The sequence below is a fragment of the Galeopterus variegatus genome, unplaced genomic scaffold, assembly GCF_000696425.1.
Source record: "Galeopterus variegatus unplaced genomic scaffold, G_variegatus-3.0.2 Scaffold7457, whole genome shotgun sequence".
In the NCBI taxonomy this organism is placed as follows: Eukaryota; Metazoa; Chordata; class Mammalia; order Dermoptera; family Cynocephalidae; genus Galeopterus; species Galeopterus variegatus.
This window is the reverse complement of record NW_007733568.1, coordinates 22,318-37,443: the sequence shown is the minus strand read 5'-3', so window position 1 is coordinate 37,443 and position 15,126 is coordinate 22,318. Positions and strand designations below refer to the sequence as shown.

General features: G+C 36.8%; 1 protein-coding gene across 1 annotated transcript in view; it reads right to left on the bottom strand.

The window, feature by feature from the left end:
• Window positions 1-15,126, bottom strand: part of LOC103607476 (protein Hook homolog 3-like) — a 33,287-nt gene that overhangs the window by 4,989 nt on the left and 13,172 nt on the right. The window contains exons 6-12 of the mRNA XM_008591975.1: window positions 11,180-11,267; window positions 8,271-8,276; window positions 6,792-6,826; window positions 3,351-3,433; window positions 2,683-2,729; window positions 1,495-1,599; window positions 1,259-1,330 (exon numbers count right to left, since the gene is read on the bottom strand). Coding sequence (XP_008590197.1) covers window positions 1,259-1,330; window positions 1,495-1,599; window positions 2,683-2,729; window positions 3,351-3,433; window positions 6,792-6,826; window positions 8,271-8,276; window positions 11,180-11,267 — 436 coding nt within the window. The remainder of the gene's footprint in view (window positions 1-1,258; window positions 1,331-1,494; window positions 1,600-2,682; window positions 2,730-3,350; window positions 3,434-6,791; window positions 6,827-8,270; window positions 8,277-11,179; window positions 11,268-15,126) is intronic.

The window sequence follows — 15,126 nt, the reverse complement described above, 5'->3', positions numbered from 1 at the left end:
GGGCAAAGGAACTGAACAGACATTTCTCAAAAGAAGACATACAAATAGCCAACAAGCACATGAAAAAATTCTCAACATCACTAATCCTAAGGGAAATGTGAATTAAAACCACAATGAGGGGCCGGCCTGTGGCTCACTTGGGAGAGTGCGGTGCTGATAAAACCAAGGCAACGGGTTCGGATCCCATATAGGGATGGCCGGTTTGCTCACTGGGTAAGTGTGGTGCTGACAACACCAAGTCAAGGGTTAAGATCCCCTTACTGGTCATCTTAAAAAAAAAAAAAAAAAAACACACAATGAGATATCTCACCACAGTAAGAACGGCTATGATCAACAAGACAGAAAACAGCAAATGCTGGTGAGGATGTGGAGAAAAGGGAACCCTCCTACATCATTGGTGGGAAAGTAAATTGGTACAGCCACTATGGAAAACAGAATGGAGGTTCCTCAGAGAACTAAAAATAGATTTAGCTTATGGTCCAGCTAACCCACTACTGGGTATATACCCAAAGGAAATGAAATCAATTTATCAAAAAGACACCTGCAGTCCCATGTTCATCACAGCACTATTTATAATAGCCAAGAGATGGAATCAACCTAAATGTCCATCAACGGATGAATGGATAAAAAAACTGGCATATATACACAACAGAATACTATTCAGCTAAAAAAAAATGATATCCTATTTGCAGCAACATGGATGGAACTGAAAACCATCATGTTAAGTGAGGTTAGTCAGGCACAGAAAGACAAATACCACATGATCTCACTCATACGTGGAATCTAAAAAAAAAAAAGAAGTGGTTCTCATAGAAGAAGAGAGTAGAATAATGGTTACGAGAGGAGGCTGGGATTGGGTGGGGACAGGAGGAGGAGAAAGGGTGGACTAATGGGTACAAAACTCTGCTGTCTACCCTAAGTGAGTCATTGTGCAGTATATGCATGTATTGAATCAACACACTGTACAAGTAAATGTAAATGTGAAAAAAAAAAAAAAAACAAAACCAAAATGAAACTGACATTTATCCTTTCATCTTCTAGTGATAATGATGTTTTCAAAATACCCTAACCCTTTTTATGGTGGTTCTCACATCTGCTTTTCAGTGCTAGGATCAGCATTAAGGTTTTGTTAGTGTGTATCAGGACAGCAATTACTTTCAGATTCATTTCGTAGAACTACCTCTATAATAAAGGGATTATAATAAATATTACATATTCATGGCACTTTGCATTACATTCTAAAGTGCTATTTTCTTACCATATTGTACCAGGCACTAACAATATATTTCTCCTCCATCTCTCTTTGGCTCTTTGTTTTCTCATATTCTTTCTACAAATCAAGCACATGTAAACATGTAAAGATATAAAAAATTCAATATAAATAAAACACTTACAATTAACTATCTAAATCCATGAACACAATTGTAAAATATAGCAAGGCTCCCAGAAAATAAAAAATCAAAAAATATTTTATTGCATAGCACAGTAAACTACCTCTAATGAGTGGAACAGTCGCTCCCGTTCCTGTAGTTGATTTTTAAGAGCTTGTATTTCTGGTGCTGCTCCTTGATTCTGTTTAGGATCTAAAGTACGGATGACCTGCAAAAAGTAATAAAAGAAAAATTTAAAGTTTCAAACTAGTAACATCTAAGAAAGCAATTATTTAAAAAAAAAAAAAATCAAAGGATAAACTCATGAGAATCAAAGGCTATCTTACACAAAGACTTTAAAATGCAAATGTATGAAATGATATTAACTGTTGCAACTTTGCTTAAAATGAATGAACACTACGACTGCAGATACTACTGACAGCTGTCTGCCTTTTTCCTTCCCTCTGATTTGGCTCAGCTAGTCCTCTGGCTCTACACAGATGAGCACTGCAAGGAGTGGGTCCTGACTGGGGGAAGCCCATCCCAGGGTGCCATCTCCTCCTCAGTGGACAGTTCAGTTGGGCGTGGGCACTGGATGCAATTCTCAGGCCAACCAGAAGACTTCTGGGAAGGGTATTTTGCTCTTTCCCGATGAATGAACACTACGACTGCAGATACTACTGACAGCTGTCTGCCTTTTTCCTTCCCTCTGATTTGGCTCAGCTAGTCCTCTGGCTCTACACAAATGAGCACTGCAAGGAGTGGGTCCTGACTGGGGGAAGCCCATCCCAGGGTGCCATCTCCTCCTCGGTGGACAGTTCAGTTGGGCGTGGGCACTGGATGCAATTCTCAGGCCAACCAGAAGACTTCTGGGAAGGGTATTTTGCTCTTTCCCCATACATACAATGTAATATTATTCAGCCTTAATTCTGACACATGCTACAACCTGGAGACTTTATGCTAGGTGAAAATAAAAAACACCATGCTAAATGAAATAAGCCAGACGATATGAGTTACACAGAATAGTCAAATTCACAGAGACAGAAAGCAGAATAGTGGTTACCAGGGGCTGGGGAGAGGAGAAATGGAGAGTTATTGTTTCATGGGTACAGAGTTTCACTTTGGGATCATAAATAAAGTTCTGGTGATAGGTAGTGGCAATGGTTGTACAACAATGTAAATGTACTTGATGTCACTGAACTATACACTTAAAATGTTTAAGTTTTGTTATGTATATTTTATTATGATAAAAAGAGTGAAAGTCTGTCCACTTGCCTCCATACAAAAGAATTAACAAAGTCAAGACACCTACAGGTGTAAATATCAATGGAAGTACAAGTTTGGCTAACTTACCTGTAACTACATTATGAACACATTTAATTTCATATAATATTCATTGGAATCCACAGTTAAGGAAAAATTCATAACTATAATTAGAAATTTAAGACAATATAAAGATTTATTTTATTTTTATTATAAATAAGGCAAATTCTTTTCACTGCTAGAATATGTAATAGGGCCTATTTCTAAAAAATAAAAATTTTATATAAACTCATTATCAGTAGGGTAGTGCATGGCTAATCCATTTAAAACTATGCTAATTATGCTGCCAGTATTCATCTGGCCATCACATCTTGGGCACAAGTGGTGACAATCACCTTTATACCCCATGAATATTCATAACCAAAAAAAAAAAAAAGATTAAAAAATTTTAAAAAGTTAATGATTACAAAAAATAAATAAGAGCTGGCCCACGGCTCACTTGGGAGAGTGTGGTGCTGATAACACCAAGGCCACGGGTTCGGATTCCTATAAAGGGATGGCCAGTTGGGGAGCATGGTGCTGACAACACCAAGTCAAGGGTTAAGATCCCCTTACCAGTCATCTTTTATAAAAATAAACAAATAAATAAGTATGAAAAAATATATCCCTCCCACACAAAATAAATAAATAAAACTATGCTAATTAGAAAAAACTCACAGCTGTTGTTAAATCTGGGCTCAAGATCTTCAATAATGGCCCTCTTCTTCTGCAATTCGTTATTGGCTTCATGCAGCTTCTCTCTGTAATAAAATGTAATACTGTGTCACCTATTATTGTTTCTGTATTTTTTTTCCACTTCAAATGAAAGATCTAAGTTCTTTGCACTTGGAATGTATTTGCACTGCACACAAGTGCTATGAAACAAGGATGAAAAGACTAAACCAACATGAATTTAATACATTTTTAAAATAAGTAAAAAATAAGAACAAAATTTTTTTCTTTCTGCTTGAAAACTCCTTTATTTTACATAAACCTGCATGAGAGGGTAAAGATCTTTATTTTTTTCTAGAAAAAAGGATATTATAAAAATTAAATTTCAAACTTTGCAGAGAGCTTACCATGCAAAATTTTGTTGCAAAAAATAGTTCTAAAAAGAATTAACAGAAAGAACACTACAGGTCAATAAAAAAGAATAAACTAATGATACATGCAACTTCATGAATAGATCTCACCGAATAATGCTGAACAAAGGAAGTCAAAAGGATAATACTGTATAATTACATTTATAAGTTGATAAGTGTCAAAACTAATGAAAGGTGATAGAGATGAGCACTGTGGCTAGTTTGGGGCTGTAATCAATGAACTGGGAGGAAGAGTGAAGAATCCTGTCGGGTTGCTGGAAATATTCCATGTGTCAATCTGGGTTACCCATGTATGTAGGGACACATTTACCAATCTGTACCCTTAGGAACTTAGGATATGTGTACTTTACTTTTTACCTTTATACTGGAATATGAAAGCAAAAGAAAGAACTAAGAGAAAGCAAGTTCTTTTCCTGATATTTATATACTGTGCTCAATTCTCCCTTTATAGTATTTAGCGAGGCACTATGTAATATGAGTAGGAAAAAGGCTGCAAAAATTGGAAGATATTCAAAAACACTAATAAAAAATAGAGCACTTTCCTATGTCTATTTCTGATCTTTCCTATGCATAATCCTTTAATAAATCTTTTTCTTTTTCAATAAATTTTTTTGAGGGTGTGACATATGACAAAGAACATACACGATATATACAGTTTAAAGCCCCATGAATCGCCACCAGGGTAAGAAACAGAAATCATCCCCAAACCTTAGAAATCACATACGTCTCTATCCCTTTCTCAGAGATATTCCAAATCCAGAATTTCTATCATTCTAATGATTTTCATGATGGTTTTATTGTCTGTGTGTTATTCCTAAACAATATATTGCTTCTACTTTATACATTAATCATTACGTATTGTTCTGATTAGCATCTTTTACTAAACATTGTTTTCGAGATTCATCTATGTTGATGTGTTAGCCCTAATTTACACATTTTTACCACCTGTTCGTGTTCTACTGTTTGAATATACTTCATTCCATCATTTTCCAATTGGTGAACATTTCTATTGTTTCTACTTTTCTGGAAGAACACAAACAATGTTCTCCCATACTTTCTTCTACATGTCTCCTGGTACACGAGGACGACAACACCTCTAGAAATCTAGAGTACATACAGTGGAACTGACAGGTCACAGAAATATGTGCATGTTTAAGTTTACTAAGTAAACTGATGTGTACTCCTACCAGCAATGGGTGAGAATTACCCTTGCTCAACATCTTTAGCTATACTTAGTATGTCTGATTTTTAAAATTTTTACTTATTTGGTGTGTGTAAAATGGTCTCTATTGCAATTTTAAATTTATATGCAATTGACCATCTTTTGAGACATCCATGGGCCTTAGGGTGGGTTGAACTGTCTCCCAAAAAGATAAGTTGAAGTTCTAATCCCTAGTATCTGTGAGTGAAACATTATTGGGTCTCTGTAGATACAATTAGCTAAGATAAGGTTTTACTGGATCAGGGTGGGCCCTAAATCCAAAGACCGGTGTCCTTATTAGAAGGCCATGTGAGGACACTGACATACAGAGAAAGAATGCCATGTGAAAATGGAGACAGAGATTGGAGTGATATGTTTACAACCCAAGGAACACCAAGGACTGCTGGCAGCCACAAGAACCAAGGAGATGAACATAAAATAGCTGCTCCTTCAGAACCTCCAGAAGAAACCAACCTTGATTGGTTTCTCCTAGCCTACAGAACTGTGAGAGAGTAAATTTCTGTTGACTTCAGTCACCCAGTTTGTGGTAATTTGTTACAGCAGCCACAGGAAGTTAATATAAGCTCCATCTTCACTAATAAATCCTTTCTGATGAGTATTTTTTACTATGTAAATGACTGAACACAGAACAATGGTTAGGCAGCAGTTTTATGAAATGACAGGTATTCTACCTTTTGCAATAAAGGATTGGGAAATAAAAAAGAATTTAGTACTCATTCTAGGTGACCTCACAGAGGCTGGGAAGTAACATTTCCTGTTCTTTAGGACATTTAGAATTTTCCCATTGTTAGATTTGCCAATAATTCATAGTTACTAGGAGTATCTCATGTCCCCACATTAAAAAAAAAAAAAAAGAAAGCATGAGGCACTGTCAGACAACAGAATTTCTTTCCAATCATAGTAGAACAAGTCAAAATTATCTCTGTAGTACTAAGATGTCTGATGCCTGCAAGGACTTTTGCTGGAAAGTGATAGAAAGACTTAAGGTTCTTATGGGGTGCAAGAAAAATTATGAAACATTCCTAACATGCCAACCTCAGCTAAAAATGGATGAAAATTTCTTTTTCATGAGAAAACAATTACTAATATTTAAAATTTATTTCATCTTTTAGATTAAAAAGTCAACTATTTGTAATTCAAGGAAATACTTTAAAACCTACTACTGACAACCTTTGTACTTTAAAATTTACCTGAAAAGGAATATTTGGCTAGTATACTTTAGAGCTGGCAAACTACAGACTGTGGACTAAATCCAGCCTGCTTCCTGTTTTTGTACATAAAGTTTTATCAGAACAGTCACAACCATCAGTTTATGTATTGTCTGAGGCTGCTTTCAGGCTACAACTGCAGAGCTGAATGGTTGAACAGGGACCATGGCTTGTGAAGCCTAAAGTACTAATTGCTATCTGGCCCTTTATAGAAAAGGGTTTCTGACCTGTGATTTAGACACAGGTCATTTGAGAAAATCATTCTAACCAGTCTCATTTGAGAAAACCAGTCTAAAGCTGTCATTGTTTTGCCTTGGGGACCTTTGGTGGAGATGACCCTTTAGACACTATTAACAGGCACTGCAGTTCTCTGTATCTTCAAGGGCCACCCTGAGAAAACCAGTCTAAAGCTGTCATTGTTTTGCCTTGGGGACCTTTGGTGGAGATGACCCTCTAGACACTATTAACAGGCACTGCAGTTCTCTGTATCTTCAAGGGCCACCTCTGCCACTGCCGAGACACTCTGAGGCCAGCAAACATAAAGCACTTACGTTTCACAATAAGCCTCAATGGCTTTTATACTTACAGATGTTCTTCAAGCTTCTTTTTTAGAAGAACCGACTGAAAATGGAAAATAAATTTTAGTTTATTACTTAACATTTTAACAAATAAATTATTTTTAAAAAATTAAGAGTATAGTAGTAACTAACTGTGAGTGCACCCTCAGTAATTTCTTTGGTCAAAAACTTAAAACGCACAATGTACCCCAGTTTAATACTCTTTAATAGTCTTGGATTAGTTTCCATAAATACTGATTTAATCAGTAATTTATGAATATACATAGACTCCAAATAATTTATGCAATGGTATGAGAATGTGAAAGATGGTATATGCACAGATTTTATTATTTTGGAGAATGAAGCTTTGACTGGGTATTAGAAAAAAAATCTGAAAAGCGGGAGATCAAAATTGACCTAAAAATAAACAATAAAGGCATTCTATACAGGACCACAAAGTTTCATAATTAAGAACATATTATTAATAAATTTTATGAAATATTTTGAGATAAATGGCTACATAATTCAGTCAAAACTCAAATAATAAGGCTTATAAAACAAACTAATTGGTCAACAGCAGCCACAAAGTTGCCTTATTTGATAATGATTACCATAATTGTTGATTCAAGTCCATTCTAACACAGCTCTGGAATATTTCGAATTCACTTCTTTGCTCAGTGTGTTAACTATAGCTAACTATAGCTAGATCACTGGACTGCAAGGTCCTCTATCACTGCTTCCCTCAAATATATAAAAATATAATAACCCTATTAACTTTTGATTATTGCTTGTTCCTTCTTTAGTACAGAGGATAAAATGTAAATACTTCTAGAAAACCTTAACTTTAACTTGTACTCATGTTTTGATCAGACTCTAGCAAAATTAATTTTAACCCTGAGATAATACATAATCAACTAATTAAATGGGTGGTTAATATGCCAGGCACTGCACTAAATCATGTCAGATACATTTTCTTATGTAAACCTCACAACACTGTGTGTAGTATTAGCCCCATCTAACAGCTAAGGAAGGTGAGGCTGAGAACATTTAGTAGCTCACATGTGGCAGATCCAAAATTAAGACCCAGGTCTGCCAGGCTCCAAAGACCATGCACGGCTTCAGTTCCATGCTTTCTACACTGCCATGCCTCCCCAAACTGAAGACTGCAACTATCAAAATATGTGGCAGAAGGTGGCCAGACCATGACAGAAAGCTAGCATCACAATAATTTATATAAATGAACTAAATATAATAATGCAGTACAGTAGGAAAGGGATGGGGAAATAAGAAAAGCAGACTTCTCTCTGGTTTGACTTTTTAAGATTTTCATATCCTTTCAGTATCTTAATTGTGAGGTCATAAGCCTATACGACGAGTTATATTGGTATGTTCATTTTACATAAAATTGCCTTAATTTAAAATTTCAATATCATCAACTATGATGGCAGATCATATAAAAATCTAAAAAACTGCTCAACATATAGAAATGAACAGGAAGCCATACTTACAATCGCCTTGAGCAGAAACCATGCCAAAAGACAGAGAGGACATATTAGTATGAAGCAAACACAGCAGCCAACAGAAGGAACAATTTAGTAATTCATGAACAGAAGTAAAAGATATGCTTTTTTTTTCCCTTCAGAAGTATAAATTTTTCTTTCTTCTATGGTTTCATCCTGTCATGTTCTCTGGAGTTTTATATACCATGGCTAGCTCAAAATATCCACATGACTGGATATAACAATGCTTTTCTGCTTCTACACTAAAAACAAATGACATAAAAATGTGCAAACTGTCCTACTCTGACTTCAGGTAACATGAAAGGACTGTGCTTTTGATAGTAGAAACAGGCAGAAATTATGTCATCATTCTTAGAAGGGACCAATTTCATTTGGCAGGTTGCTCTATGTATTACATATTCCTGAGATGCAACACTGCAGGTTAATGAAAGACAAAAGTGAGACATCAAAAATCTGCTGGGAGAAAGAACTACATATCCTGTACTGCACTATTTATGAGTATTTCTCCAAATCATTTGGAGGCATAGTTTCAGAATAAGTAGTTTTCTATCTGAATCTTCCCTACATATAGAAAAGAGTTCAGAGAGAATCTCTCCTTAGTTTAGAGCAAGACATCTCAGGATCTGGGCAGTCATTTAAATTGACTAATTTATGAATAGTACTTGATTGGGCTGACATGTCATTTCTGAAATATGTTCTCTTAAAGTAAGGGCCAACAAAATATTGAGTCAGATTTAATTACCACGGTGATACCTAATCAAGCTGTGCCAAATTATTTTTTAAAAAATAATTTTTTTTTTCTTTTTTTTTTTTGGTCTTTTGTCTTTTTCCGTGTCCTGCAATGGATCGCAACCCTCAGTGTTGCCCCCGTACCGGACCGGGGACCGGCAACGGGATCGCAACCCTTGGTGTTGCTCCCGCGCCTCGCTCAGCCAGTGAGCGGGAACCGGTCTGTATGTGGGATCCGAACCCTCGGGCGGGAGCGCCGCCGCGCTTCCCAAGCGGCACACTTATCCAGTGCGCCACCGGGCCGGCCCCTAAAGAATAATTTTTAATTTACGTTTTAATATAAGAGAACCAAGCATAATGCTCACCACTATACCACTAAAGTTTAGCTGATATCGATATTGTGTCATTTTACTTCCTATGTAGGACACGCCCTTCCCCTCCCTAACATGACAAAATTTTAGAGACCAGAATGAATTTTACATTTATCTCAGCTTAAGGGACCTAATGATTTCACTGAATTAAGAAATGTTACTCTCTTTGGTTCACTCTGAATTAGGCTTAAGAATAGTTTAATACACTAACAGTGGTTTTGCCTCACCTCTTTGTGATTGATTTAGATTTTGGATAAAAACATCTTTTTTAAAAAAACCATGACTTTTTAAACTAATTCCGTTTTAATAAGGACATAAGGTAGTTTAAATGTTGGTGACATGTCCGGAGCCATAGAGCCCGGCTGCCTGCCTGTCTGGAGCCAAAGAGCCCGCCCAGCTATTGCCTCGAGGCCTCAGAGCCTTGTTTGCTGTTATCTTCCGTCCCTCCCCCTCCTGTGCACTATGGGTGTAGGTAACTTTGCAACTTGCCATAGATAACGGGAATTTTCCATTTACCGGAACAACCCACCCTGCGGTTTTCTCAGTAAACCATCTGCCGCTCACTTCCTTATCTGCTGATTCCCTCCTGCTGGCTATATAAGCTGTGACCTTCTGGCTAATAAATGAGACTTGATCAGAATACTGTCTTGTCTCCATTTCTCGTGTCTCTTGTCCCATCCAATTCCCACTCCCCCCTCCAGGGTCCTTGTTGAATATCCCACGGGTTGGGACAGTGACAATTTTAGGAATTGGTATCAATCTGGGAATCTACAAAGAACTACCAATACATTAGTTAAGGGATAAACTAAAATCAACAATCTAAGAAAGAAAGACATGTTGCCAATACAAATTAGATGTATGTTTACAGAAAAACTGATTAAGTCACTGATTGAGTTTTTTTAATATCTAATATTATCAAATTTTAAGTAATATATTTAACTCCCCTTCTTTGATTCCTTTTGTTTTTAAAACCCTCTTATGTTAATAAGGTTGGATGGAATTCACTATATCTATAGTTTTAAAGTTGATCAAAAGCCAGAGTTTATAGAAAATTACACTGGCAACAGGAAAAAAACAAAATGGCTGGTTGAAGCAAGGACTGGGAACTAAAATTTAGGCACTTTTCCCTCTTTACACTATAAGTCTTAGCTTCATTGTATACTTCTCATAAAATGTAAAAGGATTCACAAAATATGACTTATTTACACTTTTGCCAGATTGATTACTATGCGGTCCTTGGCTCAACACATTTACCATACTCCAAGTGAGTGTGCCAGTCGGGCAGGCAGAGCTGTGACAGAGGCATGCGGAGTGCTACGGGAACACAGAGAAAGATCAGTGTGGGGAAGGGGAGGAGCATGTGGGATTCAGAAACAGAGACAATGGGATTCTAGGCATGGCACTGTTTTCTTAAATATCAATTTCATGGTAAAAATTTTTACTTGAACATGCTAAGTTTCCACTGGCATTTTTTTGGGGGCGGGGGGGGATCAGAGGGGAAAAACTCTATACTTTGCCTTTCGATACTGAGTTGAGCATATTTAAAACATAAAGCCTCAATTAATTCCTTAGCTGATAACTAGAAATGAACTAATTCCCAGTATAGTAAATAAGAAAGAGATAATAAAGTATTGTCTAGTTCTTTTTCTAAGCAAAGTTAGTTAAAAGAACAGTTTCTTTTCTATAATTAATATAATGATAAATTATTTTGATAGAGTCCATCAAATAAAAAATAAAAGTTACAGCTTTTCTCAACATTGTAAAACTGTTGAACCATGGCTGGTGCATAAGACTTACATCTTCTGCTTTTGACCCTTGATCCTGTAAAGATTTCTGTAATTCTTCAACTTGTGACTGTACTTCCAGAAGTCTTTGATTCACCAGCCTAGAAATCAAATGTACATTAATTTTCCAAGTACTGACTTATTTACACCTTTTTCCTTTAGGTTGTCTTATTGGTTAGACAGACAGTATAATTAACAAAATAAAGCCTCATATTATAGTAATAGTAGTATATAGCAGTAGTGGTTGTATAGTTGTAGCCTTGTGTCATGAGGAGCAGCTCACTTTTCTGCTTATTTTTTATATTGCTTGAAATTTCTAATAATGACTTCCAATGTAGTGTTTTGGTGGACACATTTTTTGTAACCAATGTACTTATGCATATTTATTTATTTGAAATCCACTTCAATATATGTTTATGAAAACTATGTGTCAGGCACTAGCATTAAAAGACCCGGGAACTCAAGGAATTTGCAGTCTAGTGAGAAGGCAAAAATGTGAATAAAATACAGTGAGATAAATAATTCAACATAGTGCAAAGAGGTATACCAAAAAAATGATGACTGCTCAAAGAAGCAATAACTCTGCGGAGAAGGTAAAGTAAGCTTGACTTGAATTGAGACTAGAACAATAAATAAAATATTAATGTGATTAAGGGTGGAAAGGGGATTCACGACAGTTCAGCATGTCCAAAGTGCATGGAAAATGAGAGGATACAATGAGTTCAAGAAAGATATTGCTGAAGAATAAGTTATGAGAGAAAGAATGGCTGGAGATGAAACAACCCACTGTATAAAATGCAAAGTATCTGCAATTTGTCTTATAATCAACAATCTTCAAATCTGGCTAAAACTGGTATAACCCAGACAATCTTTAAGAATGCCAATTCCAGGATATGACCTTCATAAATTCTGTAGGTCATTATGATGCATCATTAAGTAGACCAGTTTGGTTCCCTCGGTCTTGGGTGATATTGAAAGATTGCAAGAAGGGAAAAACGTGATCAGACAGTATTTTAGAGAGATCACATTGGTTTTAGAATGCCAGAGGTTATTAAAAGGTCAAATAGCAGGCATGAGGACTAGGAGGAGGCTATTACACAATTATTATTCCCAAATATGCCTGAAGTAGAAGAGGTAGAGAACATGTCTAAAGAAAAGGCCAAAGAATCCAAGGAACCCAAATTAACACAGGATTTTGGTACTCACTGAGAAAGGAGCGACAGAAGGAACAAGATGAGAAAGAAATATAAAGTATCTGATTTTGTACTCGTTGAAAATGAAGTGCCTAAAAACGCCTGTCAAACAGCCAGATATCGGAACTAGAAGCACAGGGAGAAGGCTGAATTGAACACACAGATCTGGGAGCCATTTGGAGTACTGAAGGCATGAGCATAAATTACACTGTCTAGAAAGAAAGCAAAAAGATTGAGAAAGAGGAACCTCACCCTGAAGAGAATTAGGGGAAACATAAGAGAGGGGTGTTACTGAAGCCAAAAAAAGTTTGAAGGGGGTTTGAGCATTAAATATAATAAACAGATGAGGAAAAATAAGAAAGCTCTTGAGTGTTCCCACTGGACTGGCCATTTAAGAGATGACTGGTTATTTCAGTAAGAAATACTTTAGTGAAATGGTAGTTATAGAAACCAGACTGTCCCACACTAAGGACAAAACAGGGCAGTCAGTGTTTAGAAATCAAACAGCCAGAAAGTTCAGTAAAAATTTTTTCTGTACTACACAAATTTAAGAAATTACAAACATTCTAGGTTCTACAATTTAGAGAGAATCACAGCAAAAATTCAACCAAATCTATAATAATAACTTTTTCATATCAAGGAAAAGAAAATCTCAGTGTTTTCTGAGTAATGAAAAAATAAATTATCTGAAAATCCATGTTCAGTATGGGGACACAGGTCCATAAATACATTAGTGACACTGTAATGTTGTTTAATCTTTTCAGAAAGAATATGAAAAATGTGTATCCAACTATGAGACTACTTCAACTGTCTCCATCTTAGCCACTTTTGAGGTTATTTCATCAACTAATATTGTAAGCCTGTTAGGCTGAAGCCACTATGACTGTCACAAAACACGAGTCTATATACCAAGACGTTCATTGGAGGGACACGAAGACAACTCAACACCCAGAAAGGGGGAATGGACAAGCAAACACAGTAATGCAGCTGTTCAAGTATGAAGTATGTGAGCAACACAAATATACGTAAATATATACGAAAAAAGTTCATCTACAAAATAAATAAGGATTATAATGCCTATCTCATGGGGTTGTTCAGATGATTAAATGAGATAATACAAGGGTACTTCAAAAAGCTCATGGAAAATTGAATTAAAAGATAATATAAGTCCTTCCATGAACTTTTGGAAGACCCCTCATGTATGACTTTATGTCTACCACAGTACCTGTATACATTAGGATAATATAAATATGCATTGTCTCTACCTTCTTTCTCCTCCTAAATGTTAATTAGTTAACATTTTAATCTAAGTCTAGTTACTAAATACGTAGTTATCAAGAGGATGCAGGGAGGGGCCGGCCTGTGGCTCACTCGGGAGAGTGTGGTGCTGATAACACGAAGGTCACGGGTTCGGATCCCATATAGGGATGGCTGGTTCGCTCACTGGCTGAGCGTGGTGCTGACAACACCAAGCCAAGGGTTAAGATCCCCTTACCGGTCATCTTTAAAAAAAAAAAAAGAGGATGCAGGGAGAGGGTGGGCTTGAGACCACAATCTGCTCTGAGAGGTAAGGGAACAAGATCATGGGTACCTGAGAAAGCTCCCTGGGCAATTCTGATATGGCTGTACTCTCAGTCCTTCATGTCTCTCCCAATTTTGTTTGAGGGTAAGCAGGTATTATTGATTAAAAAAAAAAAATGCTAACTCATTGGGAAAACTAATTGAAACGTACTTTGGAGGTCTACCTTGCCTTCTAACAGATGATATATGAGCAGTGAGCAAACTGTATTCAAGGTAATACAGTTAAAAGACTCAATGGACTAAAACTCAGGTTTTCTTGTGCCCAGTCCAGTGCTATAAACTAGTAAGAGATTAAATTGGAGACAAGGTAATGTAAACACTTATAAAACTTGGTGAGAACAAACTTAGGATAATTCACTAAGGGAAAAAACATCTTGTGAGAGGAAGACAGGAAAAAAACAAATGTCTGCAAACATGGTTGTGGAGTATGCATAAAGCAAATGTACTTCACAGGGCCTGGTTTTCCAAAGCCTTGCAGTTTCAAATATTGACCTTGTAAAGGACAGGAAATTTTCCCCAGTCTCTGTTATAAGATAAAGAATTGTAACACAGCAAGGTTGCTGGCTGAAAGACAGACAGGTTACTGATTGATATGTAAAGATACTGGGAAATTGCTATAAGAAGAGAATGTTTGCTAAAATCAAGCTTTTGTTAGTGGATCAACTTAACTGCATTGTAGAATGTCACCTTGCTTGTCTTCCTGAATGTCACCAGCTTCTATTGTTAAACTTGTTAAACTATACTTAGCAAAAACCCCACCTATGTTCTCTTCCTGTAACTTACTGGTCTGGAGAATAAATGCAGGAAGAGAACCCCAATTCGTGGTTAATTTCCCAAATGGAAGGAATGCCTCTCTCTTGAGGGTTCTGGGAGATTAACCCCTTTTCGGGGCTTCTCACTGCTCAGAAGAGATGGGCTTTGACTAATCTTTGGTGGCTCCGTCACCCAGGGGAAAAGGGGTGACAAATCTGTGGGAGGCAAACCAACACATCATGGAAGATAAATTGGCACAAAAGAAGGTATGGGTTAGGTATAGAGGGTTTGGAGTCAGGCTGCCTGGGTCTGAGCCACTCATCTGTAAAACTTTCATAAAGTAAGTAAGACGGGCCAGCCCAGTGGCGCACTCGGTACAGTGCGGTGCTTGGGAGTGTGGCGGCGCTCCCGCCGAGGGTTTGGATCCCATATA